The 22,662-nt window shown below is 47.4% G+C and overlaps 1 protein-coding gene across 2 annotated transcripts in view; it reads left to right on the forward strand.

Annotated features, from left to right (window-relative positions):
• TRPC5 (transient receptor potential cation channel subfamily C member 5) overlaps positions 1-20,553 on the forward strand; it is a 110,178-nt gene extending 89,625 nt beyond the window's left edge. For both annotated transcript variants that reach the window (XM_074551861.1, XM_074551860.1), the window contains 4 exons: positions 8,668-8,874; positions 9,664-9,705; positions 11,393-11,482; positions 12,127-20,553. In XM_074551861.1, coding sequence (XP_074407962.1) covers positions 8,668-8,874; positions 9,664-9,705; positions 11,393-11,482; positions 12,127-12,861 — 1,074 coding nt within the window. In that variant the 3' untranslated portion in view covers positions 12,862-20,553. The remainder of the gene's footprint in view (positions 1-8,667; positions 8,875-9,663; positions 9,706-11,392; positions 11,483-12,126) is intronic.
• Positions 20,554-22,662: the final 2,109 nt, after the last annotated feature.

Consider the following 22,662-nt stretch of genomic DNA (forward strand, 5'->3'; position numbering starts at 1 on the left):
TCGCGAGCCATAATAAAAATTTTAATTATGAATATCTTCTGCACATGGAGGTTATAAATAGCAGAGATGCTAAAGCTTGCATTTTCCAAGTACAAACAAACTGATTCCCTGGGGCTGGCAGAAGCAGGGCAGGGATGGGCAGTGCCACAGCTCCTGGGCCAGGTCTGCTGGGCTGTCCCTGCTCTCTGCCCCACCTGGCGTGCTCAGAAGCCACTTGTGGTTTTCTTTTCCACTGCAACCAACCCCATTTCCATAATTCCTGAGCCTCTTTGGCTGTGCTCCAGAGATGGAATTCTTTATCCAACCCATAACAAAACGCAGGTCCTGTGCTGTGTCTTGTTGCAGTCTTGGACACTGCAAAATTAAGGACATTTTTCCTCACTTCCTCAATCACAGTGTGTTCTTTCGTGGGCTCTGCCATGTGGGATTTTCTCCCCAGCTTTCAGGTGCTGAAGGCTCACAGTCCCAGTGATGGTTTATCTGCTGTATAAAACTTTGCATTTGAGGTTTTTTCTTTCTTTGTGCTGTTTGCTTTCCTAAGAGCCTTGCTGCCTTTTGCCAGACTGTCGCAGACATCTTTTATGAAAATCCTTTCCTTAGGATTTTTCCTCCTGAGAAGCTGAGAGGCCTCAAAAACAAAATGTAAACAATGATTATGTGCTGCTGTGGAATGCAACAGGTGCATCTGTGATTGGGCTCATGTTGGTTGTTTCTAATTAATGGCCAATCACAGTCAGCTGGCTCAGACAGTCAAACCACAAACCTTTGTTATCATTCTTTCCTATTCTATTCTTAGCCAGCCTTCTGAAACCTTTTCTTCTATACTTTTAGTATAATTTTAATGTAATATACATCATAAAATAATAAATCAGCCTTCTGAAACATGGAGTCAGATCCTCTTCTCTTCCCCAGTCTGAAAACCCCTGTGAACACTGTCACACCAGACAAGCTCTTACCTGAAGTCATTTACCTGCATCCTGGTCCAAGAATTCCTTTTCCTTGTTTCCCAGTGCTATTATTAATTTATGAGTATTTCCTCAGGACCTGCCCATGCTCCTTTTCTGTGCAGGAGCCAAATTCCCCGTTTCCCCCTTGGAGCTGCATCCTGGGGAGCTGCTCTCCCTTTCCCCCCTGTCCTGCCCTGCCTGCTGCTGCAGGGGCTGCTCCAGGTGGGTTTTCCTTGATTTTCCTCTGCCAAGGGCTGCCTGTCCCAGGGCATTGCAGCCCAGGACCTGCCTTTGCTCCTCAGTGCTTTCATCTCTTCTCTGGCTGTCTCATCCCCTCACTGTTCTAATTGCTTTTCCTAATGCTAGGTTGTCCTCCTTTAGTAATTTTTTCTTGTATTATCTTGGAGATTGATCCTATTAAGTTCTTACCCCTCAGTATGTCATCCCCAGCTTTGAAAGCAAAGTCATTTGTTGCCAGCTGCAGCTGAATTACCTATGCATTAATTGACTTTGTAGCTTCCTGATTTTCTCACAGACTTTTTCTTTCTATGACATCCTTTCCTTTGAAAAAATGTTAAGCACCACTTACGTCAAATACCCTGCTTGGAATTTTGCTGCTTGCCTCTCTGAGCTTGTCACCGAACCCCCGAGCCCTGCTGATGTTATTTCCAGTTTGCCTGACACATATTACAAAATTAACAGCTTTGAAACAGCACAAGAGTTGCCTGTGTGGAGCTCTGTAAAGATTAAATTTCTCCTGACCCTCTTTCTGCAGTGCTTTCTCTTCAGGACACACAAGGGCATCTTTCTTGTGCTTGAAAGCCAGCCCTGATGCATTTTCTGCGCAGTTTCCTGCTCTGGGTTTAGCACAGAGCAATAAAGAGGCACGTGGAGAGAGAAATTTATTGAATAGAGCCTAATGACTTCTCTCAGGCTTTGCAGCACTGCTAATTACACAGCAGAACAGGCACCTTTGAAGTTGCTGTGCCTCTGGGGCAGCCAGCCTCCCTTGCTCAGTAGCCTGCAAGGTAAATGTTCCATCTCCTCCTTCCTTCCCAGAGCAAAGCACAGCTTGGGCACATCCTGATCCTGTGGGGCTGCTGCTGCTGGTGGCTGTTCCTGGGGTGGGACAGCAGCAGAGAGCTGCTCCTGCTGCAGAAATCACTGCAGCACTCCTGGCACAGCCAGAAAGCTTCCCAGCCCTCCTCGAGAGGCACTCAGCCACAGCCTGGTCCCCAGGGCACTGCCAGAGCCATCTGTATCTGCATCTGACAGGCAGCAGCCTGATCCCAGCCCAGCCCACTGCCTCTTGTGTAATGAAACACAAGAAAGGCTCACACAGCCCTTTTGGTGCCAGCCAGGGTGATGTGGAGATCTGTGACTGTGTTCACAGGGGTTCTTGGATGAGGGAAGAGATGAGAATGTTGACTCCGTGTTTCAGAAGGCTTCATTTATTATTTTATGATATATATTACATTAAAACTACACTAAAAGAATAGAAGAAAAGGTTTCATCAGAAGGCTAGCTAAGAATAGAAAGGAATGATAACAAAGGTTTGTGGCTCGGGCTCTGTGTCTAAGCCAGCTGGGCTGTGATTGGTTATTAATTAGAAACAACCCCATGAGACCAATCACAGCTGCACCTGTTGCATTCCACAGCAGCAGATAATCATTGTTTACATTTTGTTTTTGAGGCCTCTCAGCTTCTCAGGAGGAAAAACCCTAAGGAAAGGATTTTCTATAAAAGATGTCTGTGACAGAGATCTTTGTAGGTTATTCCTTCCAAGTGGCTCTGGGGAGGATTTGCATCCCAGGAAGTCCCAGGGGAAGGGGCAGGAGCCCTTGGGCACCTCTGAGTGGCACAGAGGAGATGGAGCATCACGGAGCTGATCATCCTGTCATTGTTCAACAGTGGAAAAGCTTGAGGATCTCAACATGCCTGGCTGCTGAGCATCAAATCACCCCAGCGCTTGATTTCATAGATTCATGGAATGATTTGGGTTGGAAGGGAACCTCCAAGATCGTCTTATTCTGTGGAGGGATAGAATGTAAAAAATAAAGAGTGCAGAAGGTCATCTCACCCCTGAGGAGTTGCAGCTGTACCAATCACCAAAGATTAGGAACAGGCCTGCCCTTAACAGGCCACAACTGTGTCCAATGAGAAGATGGGTGCTACAAAAGAGTGGGTTAGGTGGTGGAGAAGAGTGATGGAGTTTGTTGGTTGTACCGTGGAGAGAAATGGAGTTTTTTGGCTGTGCTGTGAAGAAGAAGGAGTCAGTGCTGTGAGGAGCTGTCCATGAGAAATCACCAAGAAGAATGGAACTTCTGCAATAAGATGACATTATTCCACCCCATGCCGTGACAGGGACACCTCCCGCTGTCCCAGGCTGCTCCAATCCCTGCCCAGCCTGGCCTTGGGCACTGCCAGGGATCCAGGGGCAGCCACAGCTGCTCAGGGCACCTGTGCCAGGGCCTGCCCACCGTCAAAATAAAGGAATTTATCTCAATATCTAACCCTGCCCTGGGAGCTGAGGGCTTGAACCACAGCTCTGCACCAGCCTGACCCAGAGTGCAGGGACACCTGCAAAACCCACAGGGTGCCCAGAATCCATCTCAGCCCTGAGCCAACCAAAACTTGGGGCTATCCCAGAGCTTCCAGGGCTGTTAAGAGCCAGGAGATGGGACTCCATGCCTTGATTTGCCTCAGGCTTTCCATAGGATGAGCTTCAGCTCCTGTGTGCTAAGAGGAATCCACAGTGATTCCCTGCAGCAGATTCCCAGTACAAGGGAGCTGGAATAACTCCTGGGGAGCTGAAGGAACCTGGAGCCTGTGGCAGAAGTGTCCAGCTCATGCAGAAAGCTGACAGCACCTTCCCAGACAGCTGGGTCAGGGCTCACTGCTGTCATTGGCAAAGTGTGACCCAACCTGCATGGCCCAAGGAGGAGAGGTGATGGAAATCTTTATAGGAAACATCTCAGAAACTGTAAACAACACATTTTCTACACAGAGATGAGGACGGAGATTAATGTCTGAATTACCATGGATAATTAGTGTAGCAGGTAATCATTTAAAATCTGGCACATCTGTGAATACATCACTTTGACTGAATTAGAAAATATTTGCAACAGCTACAGCAAAATGGCTTCAGCCATCCCACAGGGAAATCTTTGTGGGAGATTAATTCTCACTTCAAATGGCAGAGATTTGCAAGAGGATTATGTGGCCAGGATGACACATTCCCATTGTGCTGGGAAGTGAGACAGGTTTTTTTTCCTCACAGCAGAGCCAGTGCTGCTTTCTTTGAGTTCATGGATTCTTTGAGCTTGAGGGCTCGGCCCTCTTAAGTGTGGAGTGTTTGATAGCTGAAACGCTGAGCAGTGCTTGAAAGGAAATGGTGACAAGAACAAGGGTGAGAGAGACAGAAGCTCTCAAAGAGAGGACACTGAAATCCCAACTTAGATGAAAATTCCTGAAGCAGCAAGGTCAGGCTGGCAAAGCTGGTGAATGTGGGGTTTGAGCTTATTATAAATGTTCCCAAAGAGTTGTCATCTAAGAACACTGCATGAGGCAGCACAGGGCTGGGAGGATGCTGCACTCACTGCTCAGACTCAGGCAGCTCCCAAAAATGTGTCTCTTGCCCAGGGGCCAGCAGGGGAAACATCCCAAACCAGGGCCACATTCCCGGCCAGTGCAGGGACTGATGTCCTGGCTGTAAATCCCAGGTGCTCCAGCTTTGAACTGGCTACAGAACAGACACTGAAGTGTTTTTTTGGTGCTCAGCACAGGGAGGAGAGTTCAGGGAGCTGCAGCTTTGTGTGAGGATTTTATTACTTACAGCACTAAGGAGAGCTCTAACCAAGAAAATGGTGGTTTCCTGGCACGCAAAGACATTGTCAGTAAAATTGAAGTGTCTCTTTGCTGTATATTTCCAACACAAAACTGCTGCCAGGAGCTCTCATCTGATTTGCTCAGGTTCACAAAACATCAAGGTGAATAATTGAGACAGGCTGCGTTTGCAAACTCTGGGGAATTTGCAGCAGCAGAACAGAGAAGGGAAGAGAAGACACTTTGAGCTTTTACAGAGGGTCTGGTCTGTCTTTTCAGAGAGGTTATGGTGCACTTGTTGACTGAGACAGCACAAGAAGAAATGCAGGTGGGGTGAAGGCAGCATGGACAGGCACAGCCAGATCAGCAGGGATTTGTTCAGAGCAGCCTCCAAACTTCCCAAGGGAAAAACCTTGCTGAGCTCCACAGCTCTCAGCCCTAGGAAAGCCTGTGCAGTCACAGAATCCAGAATGCTTTGGGTTGAGATCACCTTGGGCAGGGACGCCTTCCATGAGAGCAGGCTGCTCCAAGCCCTGCCCAGGCTGGCCTGGGACACTCCAGGGGTGAAACGTCCCATCCAGCTATTTTAAAAATGAAAGCACAAAAAGTTAGCCCCCCCCCCCCCACCACACCACACACACTTTGTGCAAAAAACTTTTTAAGCCTTTTCCTTCCTTTCCCAGAAACAAATTTGCAATCCCCAAGGTAGAGATTTGCTTTACCTTCCTCTTCAAACAGCATCCAGCATCCAGTGCCAAACTGCACCAGCCCAGGACTTTGATGCTGTTCTGGAGGAAACTCCTGATCCCACACTGACACCAGGCCTTTGACGGGCTCTGGTAGAGGGGAGGGGTGGATTTATCACAGAATATCACAGAACATGCCGGGCTGGAAGGCAGCACATTCACACCTACTCCTTGTCAGGACCCAGAACATCCCTCTGCTGTCCAGGATGGCCAGGACCCTGCCAGGGGGCTCAGAGACCCTGGCACAGAGCCCAAAACACCTGTGGGTTTGATTATGACCCATGGAGCAAATGACCAACCTTAGATGAAGACCAGCAAGCCACAACAGTTTAGGTACAATAACAGTGAAGTTATTACAGGGGTGGAAAAGGAGATTTTGGGGTTTCTGGTATGAGGGTTCAGGAGGCAAGATGGAGAGAACTGGGCATGTCCAGCCTTTCTCCTTCTTCTTCTTGGCCTCCATCTTCTGCTGTGATGGTGGCACTCACAGATTGGTTTAGAGCAGAAGCTCACTGTCTAACATAGGTGATAGGTATTGGGAAGTAACTGTAAACATTGTACAGGTAGTTTTTAGTATGAAGACTATTTATCAGTGCCCTGGGGGCAGGCAGAGTGCCTGGAACTGTCCTGCTGGATGGACCTCGGCAGGACAGGAAAAAATATTTTATAGATAAGATACAATAAACAGCCTTGAGACCGAGAAATGAAGAGCCCTGACTCCTTCTTCAAGTGCCAGGCTGGGAAAAGAGACTTTCCAACTCTTCTTGGGGTCATTCTGACCAGCTAAAGATCCCGACAACTCCTGTGCTGACAATGAACTCAAAAGAGCCATCTCTATCTAAAATAAGTCTTTGCACAGTCCTTCAGCTCCTGCCTTGCCCAGAGCTCCCCAGGCAGTGCTGCCAGGTTTAGTTCCTGCTCAGCCCCAGCAGGGCTGTGTAATCCAACCCTGGGCTCGTGCAGATCTTCCCCTACAAAATGCTGTAGATGCTCAGACCAGCAACGTGCAGCTGCCACTGAATAAAGAACAGGGGAGGTTTAGCTTGGCTATCAGGGGAAATTCCTTTTCCTAAAGATTTGTCCAGCACTGGCACAGCTGCCCAGAGCAGTGGTGTGGTTCCCCATCCCTGGAGGGATTTAAAGGAGGGTGGATGTGGCACTCGGGGTTGGGGTTAGTGGTGGTAGCCTTGGGGAATGGCTGGAGTTGATGATCTCAGAGGGTTTTTCCATGATAAATCATTCTATATCCATGTGAAGCACAGAAAGTGCAGCTCAGGCCCCTTCTCTCCTCCCTCCCTGGTCCCTCTGGGCTCACCTGGCCTCCCTCTTCCTCTCTCTCTCTTTGGTGGCAGTTATTCCCACTGCTCAAACTGCCTTTTTTACTACCCAGGACTTCATTTCCAGCAGCATCAACTCATGACACTTCACAGCAATGCTGCAGCTCACATGTTTATGGGGTGTGATGGTGTTTGAGGAAAAAGGGGCAGGACAGGCTGCACCTCTGAGCTTGCAAAGAGCCCCTGTGGTAAACTGGCAGGGGACAATGATGTTCTGGGCTGGTTCAGACCATCTGCAGAGATTAATGTGCTCCTGGGCCACCGAGACAGCCATTCTAAATCCAGGGCTGCACGTAATTTGAATACATTACCAAAATGGAGTTCAGCTGCACCTCACTGTCAAAATGTGAGCATATTTTACCCGTGTCAGGGCGCTGGAGCATGGCCAGAGAGCCAGTGTAGTAATTTTTTGGGTAGATGTTCAGCAATATTTTATTAAACTCCCTGTCCTACACTTCAGTGCCTGCCTGCCAGAGCTGCAGCCCAGCACCCCTCGCTCAATAAGCTGCTTGTTCCAGCCTCGCTGAAATCTCCTCAGAAAATTAAACTCCTGCATTGTCCTTTTCTCCCACCTTGTGCTGTGCTTAGGCTGAATCACCGTGGCTCTGGTTTAATCTGGTGTCAGACACCGTTCGTGCAAATGCTGAAATGTCACAACCATCAGCTTAGCGCTGCTCTGCAGAGGTAACAACACACACTACACCACTTCTGCTCAGTGTGCTGCTGTCAGCTGCGTTCAGCACTAATTATTTCCCCCCCTTTTCTGCCTAATGTCAGAATTTCTGCAGAACCTACGAAGCAGTGGCATTTTTTTTTTACTTTAAAACCAGCACAGAGCAGCACGAGATGTGGTTTGGGTCTCTGCAGCATCTCTGGCTGCAGGGAGCTGCCTCTGCCCTGGTGTTGGAGGGAATATGCACTGTGTTACTGGGTTGGCTCCACTGTCATTAAAAGTTGACTAAATTTTGGTCCCCAAACCCAGCTATTCTGAAGTCTGTAAGGTCAGTCTCTTCCATAGCTCAGCATTCCTTTCCTGGGGTCTGTATGGAGCCTGTGTCTGTCTGTGCAGCTGTGAAATGGTGGTGTTAACTTCCCACCTCCACTTTGTTGGGGTGAAAAACACCAGGGCACAGCAAGATATCATAGTGAGAATATAAATACAAAACCCACCAACCTAAGAGTAAAGTGTCTCCTGGCTTCTGTAAGGATAATGCAGAGGCAGGATGTAAAATATGGCGCACATAAAATGTGTCATTTCCTTATAAGAGCAGAATTAATGGAGGCCGTAAAAAACAAATCAAAAACCACTATGGAAGACCTTTTTTCCCAGGGAAGAATATGAGAATTCATGGGATTTAGACATGAGGAACAGTGGTTTGTGATAATAAAAGTGCTAGCAAAGAGCAAAATAAGAAATGTGTTTTCTTGCTTCTTGCATTGGTGAGCTAATAAGCACAACCTCTTTAAGGATAAAGCTGGCCTCTAGCACAGGGAATTCTCCTTGCTGGGTATTGCTCTCCTCTGGCCTCTAGCACAGGGAATTCTCCTTGCTGGGTATTGCTCTCCTCTGGTCTCTAGCACACAGGATTCTCCTTGCTGGGTATTGCTCTGCTCTGGCCTCTCAGTGGTTGGTATTTTTTCACTCCAGCTACATTTCACACCAATTTTTTGACGCCCACCCCCAGCGAGGGCGATGTAAGGAGTGATGCTGCTCTGCCTGCAGCTGGGGGAATCCTTCACGCCTCCCCATCTCAGCCTGGCCCCAGGAACAGCTGCCCACAGCTGCTGATGGTCTCTGCCCTCCTCCCACAGGACCACGCAGACATCGAGTGGAAGTTTGCGCGGACGAAGCTCTGGATGAGTTACTTTGATGAAGGCGCCACTCTGCCCCCTCCTTTCAACATTGTCCCCAGCCCCAAGTCGGTCTGGTACCTTTGCAAGTGGATCCACAACCAGCTGTGCCCAGGAGATGACTCTGACAACGAACAGAAGAGGCACGAAAACCTCAAAACATTCACAGTAAGGAGCTCATGGGCTTATGCTTGGTTTCTGGAGGGTGTTGGGGATATTCAGGGTTGTGAGGGAGCAGCAGAGGGTTGCTGGATCATCACTTGCTGTGATGGTTTGAACAGACAGGTGTCTGCTTAGGAAGGCAGGAGCCTCCTGTGAAATGGAAAATGTAAACCCCCTCCCTCTGAATTATGATGATTTTGAAAGTAAGAAGCTCTCAGGCAAAGATATGGGAATAGGAATAACAGTTATTTACTAGGAAAACTAAAATACAAATGCAATAGTACAAAAAGCTCCACTGCCAGAGCCAGACCATGCCCTGCCCCCTGTGTGCCAGGGGGTGTCCCAGCCCCATCCATGGGGGCTCAGCCCTCCTGCAGTGCCAGCTGTGGCTCTGCTGCAGCACGGATCCTGCACAAGGGGGGAGTTTTCCTCTGCAGCTCCAGGGCTGCTGCAGATGGGCCTGGGCTCCCTCTGGCCATGCAGGGCAGCAGAAAGCTGCTCCTCTGGCAATGCAGGGGGCAAAGGCTGCTGTGCTGTGCCAGGCTCAGATTGGATCCAGGTAGGAATGCTTGGCTCCTCCCCTGGGCGGAGCATCTCCCCATGGGATGCTGGGATTGGATCAGCCCTGCAGGGACACTCAGTGGCCATGGACAGCAGAGATCTCCTGAAGGGAGGGTTGGCTGGGGGAGAGAGAAAGAAAAAACTGCCCCAGGAACAGCAGAGAACTGCCCCACCTTTAATAGATGACAATAGAACACACACCCCCATGACACCCCTGTGCCTTTCTCTTTCCAGGAACGTCACGCTGACAACCTGATTCAGAATCAACATTACCAGGTAAACTTTTGGGCACAAAGTTTTTACTTGCTGTTTCTTTCTCCTCCTCAATTTCCAATACTTCAGTTCTTGCTTGTTTCCAGAATATATGTTGATAAGTGTAGGTCCTCTAAGAGGATTTAGCTTATCATGGATTAAAGCATTTCCTCGTTGGAGGTGGATGGTTCAGTAAATCTGTCCTTGCCTTTCAGCCCCTCTGGAATAGTGGAAAACTTGGAGGTATCAGTGTGGCTGCTGAAGTCAAGGTCACATACCCATTGCCATCAGGCTGTCAGGACATCCTGATTAAAACTATTTCTGCAGCATTTTTACACTCCTGTGTTGTTCCTCTCTTGCTCTTTTTTGTAAAGCACCCCTAACTCAGACTGTGGTTGGGGTATTCTTTTGTTAGGGACAGCTCGGGAAGGAGGAATGATTCCTGTATTGAATCTTGCTGGTTTGTTTATTCTCAGCCTGCCTGTCATCAAGTACTCATTAAACTCAACCTACAGAAGGATGAAACTTCATTAAAAACAGCAGCTTCAGCCCTTGAATTCAGTGGGATGTATTATGCCAGCATGCTGGAAGGAAAAAAATTCTCCAAAATGTTAGGTGGTACATTAGCCTCCACTGCCAAAAGCCATTAGTAATTTGTCTTACTTAAGACATCTCCTGCTTTCTGAAGAGCACTTTTATCAGAAGTTGGTGGTTAACATAATTAGTCACCTCTGACAACTGGCATATGGAGCTTTCTGACTTCACAGCACAGCTTAGGGCTGCGACATTGGGATCTCTGAGAAACTCCCATCAAAGCCTTGTTGCAGACACCATCTTTGGCTTGGTGTTGCTCAGATTGTTTGTGAAGGGGGGGAGATGCAGGGCAGGTTTGGAGCAGTCTCTTCCCTGCACACAACAGGCACAAACAGCTGGGTGTGTTTTGGCCAGCACACATAAATGTGCAAGCTCAAAGCACCAGTTTGCTTCTGTGAAGCCATCAGAGAGGGACATGAGCGGAGCAAAATGGAGCTCATCCAACCAAAAACATGGGGTGTAGCGGACAGGTGACACAGAGGAGTGAGAGTCCCTGGAGAAGCCACTGAGAGTGTGATTTGGCCCTTCCTTGCTGCCCACAGATGGTGCAGCCACCCTTAAAAGAGTTTCTGCCCTTGGGGATCTCTCAGGCAGCTGCAGATGTGGTTTGAGGTGAATGTCCACTGACCCATGGGATCCTGGCTGTTTTTCACATTACTTATTGCTAACACACCCTCCTTGGCTTCAAATACTTGATAAACCACCTTCAGATGCCAAATTTAGCCCATCACGATATGCAGTGTGCACATGAGATTGGTAACTGTAAAACCTTTCAGCAGCTGAGATTAAAGAGCACATCCAAGAACTGCTTGGAGAGAGCACTCCTAGAATTTTTTTTCTCCATGACTTGCACATTTACAAGCCCCAGCACAAAGCAACTGCTTTGCCTTTAAAACTGAGTTAACAGTTAAAAACTGAGCATCCATAAGATGGAAGCTGTATCACCCCTTCCCAAGGTTTGCTCTGCTTAAAAGGAAGCATTTTGTTTCTGGTGGTGAGTGGTTTTTAACCAGCAGAGTCAGGACAGCTGCTGTTGGCCAGAGCTCAGGGAAACACAGCAAGAACAGAGTTTGGGCTGATCCAGCAATTGAATCACTTGGACTGTTTCCTATTCCAGGAAGTGATAAGAAATCTTGTGAAAAGATATGTCGCTGCAATGATAAGAACTTCCAAAACCAACGAAGGTTTAACTGAAGAAAACTTCAAGGTAATTTATTATTCCTCAATAATAATTTGTTTTATTAATTCAAACAGCCCCTTGCAGAGTTTTCACTAACTCGTTAGGGTGATTTGTGATGTGTGGAAATAGGATTGTGACATAGGAGCTGGGAATGTGGGGTTTTGTGGGCAAAGTGAGTTATTATTGAGTGTCTTCCTATATGACCACCTCCCGTATTTTAATATACAATGTGCTATGCAGACAAAAGCATTGGAAAAGAGTAGGAGTGAAATATGTGACTTGAGTCAACATCACATTCCCAATCCTAATGCAGACAGAGCCAAAGGATGGGTTGGGGTTGGTGGATATTAAGATTACTCACCAACAAATGTAAAATTTGGCCTATCAGCCAGAAAGGATTCCTGCCATATTTCAGCAATTTTCCCTGTTCTGTAACTCTTTTATCTGAATTTTTGGGGTGTGCAGAGGGGGTTGATCAACAGGGCTAGTCCCCAACTTTTGGAGACAAAAGCCTTGTGAGGTCCCCAATTCTGTGACACTGGACGTGGGTGTGATGTTCTTGAGTGTTTTGGTACCAGCCACTGGCACAGCTGAGCCCTCCCGAGGGAATGTGGTCATTCCTTCATGTCAGATTAGGCTGCTGGGGTAACTCCTGTCTCCTCTTGCCCCAGGAATTAAAACAGGACATCTCGAGCTTTCGCTATGAAGTTCTTGACCTCTTGGGCAACAGGAAGCCCCAGAGGAGAAGTTACTCTACCAGCAGCACAGAGGTGTCCCAAAAGGAGGAGACAAACGAGGACAATGCTGCGGAAAAACCCAGAGCCAAGAGCGTGTCCTTCAATGTAGCCAACAAGAAGAAGGACTTCAACGTGTCTGCCCTGATTAAAACCATGTCTGGGATGAACATGGTGGAGGAGAAGCCAAAAAGCAACGGGATCAGCAAGCGCTCGTTCGTGCGCAACGGGAACCGCGTGCAGAGACTCTCCAGCTCCAAGAAGGAATCCTTCAAGAGGCTGGGCCTGCTCTTCTCCAAGATGAATGGCCACGTTCCCGAGCCCAGCTCAGAACCCATGTACACCATCTCAGACGGCATCATCCAGCCACACTACATGTGGAAAGACATTAAATATTCTCCCATGGACAGAGAGAGAGAAGAGAATTGTTCCAAAAGTGAAATTAACCTCAATGAGGTGGCCTACAGTGGGAACACGAGACTCACAGGACAGAGCAAGGAGTGCCCTGTGGTTTGTACCAGTTCCCTTCACTGTGCTTCCAGTATCTGTTCCTCTAACTCCAAACTCATAGACTCGTCAGAGGATGTGTTTGATTCCTGGGGAGAGGCCTGTGACTTGTTTATAAACCAGTGGAAAGATGGGCAGGAGGATCATGTTACCACCCGGCTCTGAGCAAAGCTCTCTTCACTCTCGCTGCAAAACTCAGCCAAGTATTGGTAATTGTTTGCTCTCATCTGGTTCAGCATCACTGTTTCCTTTCTGTCCACAGGTGAAAAAAAAAGTAAACCTACTTATGTTATAGCCTTATACCTACTTATTTTGTAGCCATCTGCACCTTTTTTAATTTACTTCTTTTTTACACTCACTAATACTAAACGAATGGTTTCACCATTTATAAGGTTGCCATAAACCACAGGAATCCCTCTGGATGCAGTCTTAGTCTCCAAACCCCACAGACCTGAGGCATGCAGGTGGCTGAGGAAAGGATTTCTCCAGTGCTCCCATCATCATCCCACCCCAGCTGGGTTCAGTGCTGCTGTCCAGCACCATTGGCTCTGCATCCTGCTCAGTGTTCCTCATCAACACAAACAGCTGCTCAGCAGGAGGCTGAGAATCACACTGAAAATGTTTTTTTAAAAGGGTTTTGACCTATAACCGGTGTTTTTGTTTTCCTTTAAGCAATATGACTTCTTTTGGTTGTGCTTGTTTTTTCAGGCCACTATATTAATATTGTAAAGTATTACTGAATATGAAACCTCTTTGATCATCCACCTGGAACATGTTTTTGTTGCTAACATATTTGTTTATTTACCTAATTTCCCTTTTGGGGAGCAGAAGGACTTTCCAATTAGGCTGACAGTGGGAGCCAGCACCTGGCCTTGCCTCCAACTCCTGTGTAGATAAAATGAAAACAACCCAAAACAACCCTGGCTGCTTGAAATACGACCCTCAGAGTAGTTTCTAATGGGCTGAACCAAAACCCAGCTCTAAGCCTTGCCCTTATTTTGCAATTCCTAATTTTACTTCCAGGGCTGCGTTCGCTTTTTGCTGCCTCTCTGTTGGGTGCCAGGGGATATCCATCTCCTGAGGGAGAGCATCTTCCCTGGGCCCCTGAGCTGCAGGTCTGAAAAGCAGCCTGAGCAGCATGGAACAGCTCTGCAGGTCCTTCTCTGAGGTGCAACAAAAAGGAGTGTGCCAGGAGGTGATATTTTTATTATCTTTTTTTTCCTCAGCTGTGATGGTGTCTGGACAGAGCACTGTCACTGCTGCTGTCCCAAGGAGCATCAAAGGGGGGAGAAAAACCCATCAAGGGCAAGGTGGTTGAATTCTTAACAGGGATTTTTTAGGGGGTGTTATTTTAGTTTTTTAACAATGGGATACTTGAACTTTATTCTGCAGTGTTGCTAAGAAGCACAGATGATTGGCACTCACCTCAGAGCTGGTCTTGGTCAGCTGCTTCCCAGGAGCTCAGGAATGGGTTCATTCCTGCCCCCATTCCTGTCCCATTCCTGCCCCCATCCCTGTCCCATTCCTGTCCCATTCCTGTCCCATTCATGTTCCCATTCCTGCCCCCATTCCTGTCCCCATTCCTGTCCCATTCCTGTCCCATTCCTGTCCCATTCATGTTCCCATTCCTATCCCCATTCCTATCCCCATCCCTGTCCCATTCCTGTCCCATTCCTGTCCCATTCCTATCCCCATTCTTGCCCCCATTCCTGTCCCATTCCTGCCCCCATTCCTGTCCCATTCCTATCCCCATTCTTGCCCCCATTCCTGCCCCATTCCTGTCCCATTCCTGTCCCCATCCCTGTCCCATTCCTGTCTCCATCCCTGTCCCATTCCTGCCCCCATTCCTGTCCCCATTCCTGCCCCATTCCTGTCCCATTCCTGTCCCATTCCTGCCCCCATTCCCGTTCTCATTCCTGCCCCCATTCCTGTCTCCATCCCCGTCCCATTCGTGTTCCCATTCCTACCCCCATTTCTGTCCCATTCCTGTCCCCATTCCTTTCCCCATTCCTGCCCCCATTCCTGTCCCATTCCTGTTCCCATTCCTGCCCCCATTCCTGTCCCCATTCCTGCCCCATTCCTGTCCCATTCCTGCCCCCATTCCTTTCCCCATTCCTGTCCCATTCCTGCCCCATTCCTGTCCCCATTCCTGCCCATTCCTGCAGGGCTCTGCTCCCAGGAGGGGCTGTGGAGCTCCAGCATTTCCCCAGGGTGGCTGCCAGCACTCACCTCACCTGGGAGCTGGGTTGTGAATTGCCTCTGGAGGAACAGAATGCTGGAAAATCCATACCTGCCCCTGGAGCGGGTCAGACTCCATCAGCAGGGGCAGGAGCAGCTCTGCTGGGAGCATGGGGGGTCAGGGGGATGGGAGATGCTGGAATACCTACAGCTTTGCCTGAATTTTAACCCTGCCTCCCTTCTTTTTTGGGGGAAAACTCCCCATTGTGGAGTTTTTCCCTTGGGCACTTGCGCAGCTTCACCCAGCAAGTGGAACAGAGAGAGAAAGCACCCCAAACCCAGGGCAGTGCTCAGTGCAGACCCAGGGCAGTGTTCAGTGTTCAGTGCAGACTCTGTGGCTCCTCTGTGGTGTTGGAATAAACCAGCAGCAAGGAGCAGAGACTCCAAGCCATTTCTGTATTCCTTGCTTATGATGACAGCAGTCTTGTTCTCAGCAGGCAGTGTAAAACCCCAAATATTTAAGCCTCTGGATGTGTTAGTTAAGGCAGAGTGAAAGGCATTTTTGTATCAACAGATTTCGGGCTTTCACGCTAATTGCAGGGTTAGGGTTGTCTTTGAAAACTGCATTTCCTCTTCCCTCATGGAAGGCTGAGCAAACTGACATTGGTGGTACACAAGGATAATTGCAAAACCTGACGGGGAGCAGCTTGCTGATCATTCCCTCAGGAAATCAGGCACCCCTGGCTGGGGGAGAAAATCCACGGATGGGGCAGAGCCACGGGCAGAACCCACCAAGGCAGTGGTCACAATAAAAGCCCCACAGGTCAGGAAACCAAACTGAGCACATTTCTGCAAGGATAAACACGAGCAGGAGCTGCTGCAGGGATGCAGGGGGGTGAATTTGGGTCCTTTGGTGCCTCACCTAACTCACTCTGCAGTCTGGGAACTCTGCTTGATGTGGGGCCAGAGAATCTTTGTGGCATTTCCTGGGTAAGGAGGAGGAATTAAAACAATTCAAGTACAGTTATGCAGATTACATCAAATTGGGCCAGAAGCTGGGTTTGTGTCCTTGGACAGCAGAAAGGCTTTGAAGTGCTCAGTGAGAGCAAGCACCCAGCGCTGGTGACGCTCACACGGTGTCACTGCAATGCATCACCAGGTACAAACAGCACAAAGAGACGGGATTAACTCAGCAGTGCTGCCCCCAAAAATGCAAAAATCCCTTCCCTGCAGGCTGTGTGAGGCAGGTTGCCCTGCTGGTGCCGAAAGGGCAGGGCTGGGAGCTGTCCCATGGCTGTGGATGGCAGATCTGGATTGGGAGATGCTCTCTGGTCCCCTGGTTGGGGCTGCCCTGGGCTTTTTTCATGACTGAAATCCTTGCTCCCAACTATGAACGAGTCTGAGCTGACACTGGAATTCAACACCAATATTTGATTTGGCTGTGATTAATACACGTGTCCAGGAATTTGAAAAACTCAAATTGGTCCCCCCAAAAGGCAAAATTCTCTTTGATTGCATCTATGCATCCCTGTTGATAGCAATAGACTTTGGATCACCTGGTGAATTATTATTATGCTAAAACAGGAGCTTCAGGGGAGAGAAATTGAAGTAGCTTCTGAAAAATACATTTGATAAAAAAAACCTCACCCAGGTATTGCTTAATTCACTTGCGGCACAGTATTTGGGACTGCACCAGTATTTTTCTGCTTTCAGTTGCTCAAAAATGAAAGCGTGTTTTAGTGAAAGTTGTTCTTTCCTGCAGAGAAATCAGTGAATGACCCCTGTGCTGTCTTGGGTCAGGGTAGGAGCTGATGGAACACTTGAGGAGTTAAAATTTTCCTTGCCTCAGCTGGTTCACACCTGGCCTTTATTCTGTGGGCTTCAAGAAGGACCCTTGTATGTATGCAAGGAGTTTGCAGTGAGGAATAACAGAGATTTTTCAACCATTTGCCCTTTCTTAGGTTTCTTGCTCTTGAAGTTGCATTTTTTCTCACCTTCCATCCCAGTGTCATTTTCACCTGGCTTTGTAAAGCAGCACACGTGCAAATGGTCATGGAATTATGGAATGGTTTGGGTTGGAAGGGACCTTAAAGTTCTTTTTCCAGCCCTCCTGCCATGGGCAGGGACACCTTCCACAAGGCCAGGTTGCTCCAAGCCCTGTCCTTGGACACCTCCAGGGATGGGGCATCACCACCAATGAAAAAGTTAACAAATAACATCCAGGGTTAAGAATTTAATAGAGCTGGGAGGTGTTTGTACTCAGGTCAGAGATTACCTAAATTGCTTCAAGAAACAAGAAATTAACTGAATTACCAGTGCAGGTTATTTGGATAACTGCATTTGTACATGGCTCGCTTGCTGGTAAATATGTAAATAGTGCTGTGTTTGTACCCGTGTCCCCTCAGAGGAAGCATGGGCAGGTTCAGAGCCAGGAGGGAGCTCAGCTCCACTCCCTGCTCTGCCTCTGCCTCCCCTGTGACCTTGGGCAAGTCACTCAGCCTCTGGAATGCCTCAGTTTCCCCATCTGTAAAATAGGGATAATAATACTCACCTACCTCGCAGGGGGGGTTAGTTCAGTGTTTAGAAGCACTTTGCAATTTAAAGGCGCTATATACAGTACGTAGGTAACACTGGTAGCAGTAGTAGGTACTTTTATTTTCTTACAACTAATTCAGGTTAGGATTTTACTGTTATGTCTGTTATGATAATTTTCCATGTAGGAAACTCGCATGGTTTCCCCATGAAGGGAATTTAGGGGACTTCTGCAGTAGACAGAGAGCAGGAGCAGCATACCCTGGAAGCCTAAATTCTGCCACCTTTGCTTTTGTGATTTATGCCTCACCCCAAATGTCACCTTCCTGTATTTGTGTTCCACCCGTTTCCTGACAGCCCCTGTAAAATGATTTTTAGCAGAAGCAGCCACTGTAAATATTAAGAGTATTTAAATAAATATATTAATGTATGACTATAAACCCTTACCTTTGAAAGAGGTTAAAATTGGTTGGTACAACAGGATTCTAAGCACGGGGGGCTCCACAGGCAGCTCAGCACTGCACACCAGGGTAGGGCTATAGGGAAATTTCACATCATCGCCTCTGTGACCATCACCTCTCACCCCATCACTGGCAGGGCAGCTCACAAGGAGGGCACAGGGAGGCTGGGACTGGAGCAGGGTGGCCCTGCTGCCTGCTCTGCCCCAGGGGACGGGACAGCAGCTCTGGGCACCCACCCAGGCAGCAAAAAATGGCCAGCACTGGCTGCTGGGGGAGCCTGGACAGCTGGACACTGTCCCTGCATCCCTGGAGGGGCTCCTCACCCAGATTTCTCTGTGCAATGTGTTTTCTTCAGCGTTCACTCGGGATAAAGGGCTTTGGCTTGAGCAAGCGGAGCTCTAAGAGGGGACTGGCAGGGCAAGGGCCCTCTGAGCACTCTGAGCTCCCTGCCAGGGACAGGAGCACCTGCAGGTCCCTGCCCTGGGGACCTGGATGTCATTGACAGGGATATCTGCGCAGTGACAGCAGTGTAAGCAAGGATCTGGATCACCTCTGGGGTGCTGGAAACCACCCAAGCACTCACTGCTCTCACACCATGACGTGTTTGTCCCCCTTCCCTTCGCTTTGGTGTTGCTCCTTTCCTTTCCAAAGGGCCCAAATCCCAAAGAAAAGCACATTTCAGTTAACCAGGAGGAGCTCAGTGCTGGTTGAACTCTCCTTTAAGCAGTCAGCTCCTCCTGCAGTGCCCACCCCTGTCCCACAGGCAGACAAAGCTCTGTGCATCCTCCAAGGCTGATTCCCAAGGGATCAGGACCCCCTCTCACCTCTGCTGCAATTCCACCACAGAATGGCAAAAATCCATCAAAACCACCCCAGCCTGCAGTGAATGAGGGCTGGGTTTAACTGAACCCTCCTGGAGGTGGTTTTGGGATGGGTGCCCTGCCCCTCTTCCCCCAAGGAGCATTTCCAGCCCCAGCTGAGAGAGGGGCCAGGGCTGCTCACACCTTCCCAGGGGCGCTGCAAGCACCAGGCACTCTAATTAATGTCATGGTGAAATTAATTGGAGTCAGCAAGACTGTGGTGGATGAGGAATCCAGTCTCTGGAGAAGCATCTAAAATAAAGTGCCCCCCAACAGAACCTGCAGTTTTCAGTGAATGTGTGACTTGAAACAGCTGTAAAGTCACTTCCTCACTGGATTTTTTTTGGAGGAGATAGAGAATACTCTGGGCTAGCCACATCAGCTTATTTCCTAAACATTTATAATTTGATTAAATTTAATTTTCACACTTTTTTCCCCATTTCAGGCCCTTTTTACAAAAAGAGTAATTTCTATACTATTCATGAAACTGCCTCCACTCAGACCAACAACTGCTCTGGAGGCAATTCATGACCAAGAACCATTGTTCTAAAAAGAAAACATGTTTCATCTAAAGAAGTACACTTAAAAAGTAAAAAGCATTTGATCCTCATCATCCAAACCTTTGATAGCATTTTTGTGCTTCAGGGAAACATTTTGACCTGCTCTGGGTTTTTTTTTTTTTTTTTAAAAGGTGTGGAAAGCAAAACGAAACCCCCAAGCAGAACAGCAATAGAGCTCACACCACCCAGAGTTTCACATCTAGTTCATTCCTCCCATACAGAATCCTGCTTTGGGCTGGAAGGGATCCCTGGAGACTCAGTCCCACCCTCTGTGCCCTGCCAGCCCCTTCTCCACCAGTGCCACCCATGGGACACCAGTGCAGCCCGTCCCCATCCCCACTCAGCACAGCCTGCTTTGGGGATTGTTTGGGGGAATTTTTTTTCCTTTCCCATCCCATTGGAAGCATTCCCACATCAGCAGCACCCCTGAGGCAGCAGAGATGCTGTGCCCAGGGCTCAGAGGTGCCCCAGGAGGAGCTGACAGAACACTGTGATACCTTTAGCCAGCAGAGTGAGGCCTTTTGACTATAAATAGCTGTTTTTCAGCAAGGGGGCACTTTTGGGTCTTAGCTATTTTTTCTGGCTATTGTATAGTTATTTAAAAACTCCTGAAGGTGTTTATAAGGCAGGTCTGGGAGCTACAGGGCTAAGGATTTTGAGAAACAAAAGACAGTAGCAGATGCTTGAGTATTCTGTTTTCTATATGGGAGCCCTGGAGACCTGGGCTGACTCTGAAGTTTTTTTAGCAATCAAGTTTTATTGTCAAATTAAATCTTCATTAATAAAAAAAAGCAACCACAGAAACAGCCTTCACACCCAAGCATATTTTAGAATGCCATTTTATTTCATGGAATAAAAAAAAAGTGAGGCTTTTTTCCCATCCTCCCACCCCCTTCTTCTTTATTTCAGTTTTGCTCAAAAACTCCAAGGCCTTTTTCAGGCAAAAGAGCTTTTACATGTTGTAAGAATTTTGTGTATGCAAAGACAGAATGGGGACCTCAGAATCTGCCAGTTGAGTGGTAATAGCCACCCCTGGAGACAAGGGCAAGAGCAAAAAGCAAAAACAGATGCTTAGTTTTATGTACTTTTCTACTTGCATCTCTTCCACCCCTAGTGCAGACTCCATGTCAGACCCTCGTATAACCTGTACAAAATGAAACTATGTACATAACAAATGAAATTATTTATTTTATGTGTATTTTTAGCTTAACTGTAAACTGAAAAAAAAAAATAAAAAGCATTTAATTTTTTTCCCAAAAAATGTAAGCCTATTGAAAAATCAAGGTGTTTCTACCTTTTCAGATGTAACATTTCCAGCTGCCTATTGATAATAAACATTTATGAACAGCAACAGATCTGACATTTTAGAGTTTTTAAAAAACAAGTTCAGCACAGACTTCTCAAGGGCTGTCAGAGGTCAGAGGAGTACTTAAAGGCTCTGATTCTATGGAGACTTTATTGGTATTTCAATAAAAAAATGACATCTCACAGTCCTGCTTGCCTCCAGTGAAGCTGATCACCCAAATCTGAGCAAGAGCTGAACAACATCTGGCTGTGGAAAAAAGCCCAAACAACAAAAACAGCCCCAAAATATTCATCACATCTTGGCTACAACAGAAAATAGCAACCCTCTAGAAGTGTTGGTAAATAAAATTCACCACATGAATGCAATTATTCCTGCACAGAAAAGTCTAAGTAAGTGTAATTTCATTTTAATTTACTCCCCAAAGATATCCTCAGCCCAGCACAACTGCATTGGCCACACAATTAGCAATATAGCTAATAGTGTAAGGGAGTCATTAAGCAACAACTTAGAACTGCATTAACATAATTTGCTCCTGGAAAGCTGTCCTGCAGCAAATCTCATTAAAGTCCTGGAGATACATTTCAGGTTTCCATCTCTGACCAGAGGCTTTTGGTCAAGCTTACAGGACAACAAGAGTTTCCACAAGTTGAACCACAGCAATTCCCTTCCCTTGGGATGCAGAAGATTCCTGCACAAGGGAGGCAACGTGGACACACAAATTAACATTGACCATGGGAAAAGCTGTACAAAATCCAGGCATCCACAGTGGCAGAAATTTAAATATTCACATAAAAACAAAAGGCTATGCCTTTTTTTTTAATAGAAAAGGAGTTTTTTCAGTTGAATGTGCACATTCCTGTGATGGTGTTCACAGGGGTTTTCAGATGAGGGAAGAGATGAGGATTTGACTCCATGTTTCAGAAGGCTTGATTTATTATTTTATGATATATATTATATTAAAACTATACTAAAAGAATAGAAGAAAAGGTTTCATCAGAAGGCTGGCTAAGAATAGAACAGAAAAGAATGATAACAAAGGTTTGTGGCTTGACTCTCTGTCTGAGCCAGCTGACTGTGATTGGCCATTAATTAGAAACAACCACATGAGACCAATCACAGATGCACCTGTTGCATTCCACAGCAGCAGATAATCATTGTTTACATTTTGTTCCTGAGGCCTCTCTCAGCTTCTCAGGAGGAAAAATCCTAAGGAAAGGATTTTTCATGAAAAGATGTCTGCGACACATTCCCACTCACATTAGAAAGCTAGAAGTTGAAGTTAAGGCACTGTGAATCTCCAGTTTTGGTCCTTGTTCCAGAAACAGGGACTGAACTTCACCTGGCAGGGATTCCCACCCCCTCCTTGTCCCTGCAAAGCCAGGGAGTGACTCAGCACACTCCTCTTACTTGCACTTCTGAAAAGTTACACAAATCACACATTCAATAATCACCACAAGCATCAAAAGAAACATTTTTTGCTTTCAACTATGACACGTGAATAAAGTACTGGTTTAAACAGGGTTAGAAACCACATGTCTGGAATTGATTGGAAAATGAAAACAGGGAGGGGAGGGAATAGAAAAAAAAATAAATAAAGGAAATTATAGAGGGAGTTGGATGATCCATCAATTTTATCATTAGGGGATATTCCCTTTCTCTTAAAAGCCCATTTTCCCAAGCCCTCATCACAGCTGTGAGCAGACTGACCCTTACCTGCCCCAAAGCTTGTGGCAAAATGCTCAGCTGCTCCAGGGAAGGCAAGATTTAGCATCTGGAATAAAAGTATTGCCATAAACAGAGCCTAAGAGATAAAGAAACCCTGTCAGGGCTCAGGCACCTGCTCTGGGGCTGCAGATCACCCCACTGGAGGGAGGGCTGGGCTGCACTCAGTGCCTGAACGTGCTCTGAGCCTGTGGCTGAGCTGTTTCCTATGTGCTGCAGCCCAGCTGACTGTGAAATCTGGTCAGCAGCAGGGGCTAGGAGCTCCTAGATACAGGTCTGCCCTGCAAAATTTAATTTCTGATCTTATTTCAAAGCTATAAAGTTCTGGTTCAAGGGTTTTATCTTCC

This window comes from Zonotrichia albicollis, chromosome 14 (genome assembly GCF_047830755.1).
Source record: "Zonotrichia albicollis isolate bZonAlb1 chromosome 14, bZonAlb1.hap1, whole genome shotgun sequence".
NCBI lineage: Eukaryota > Metazoa > Chordata > Aves > Passeriformes > Passerellidae > Zonotrichia > Zonotrichia albicollis.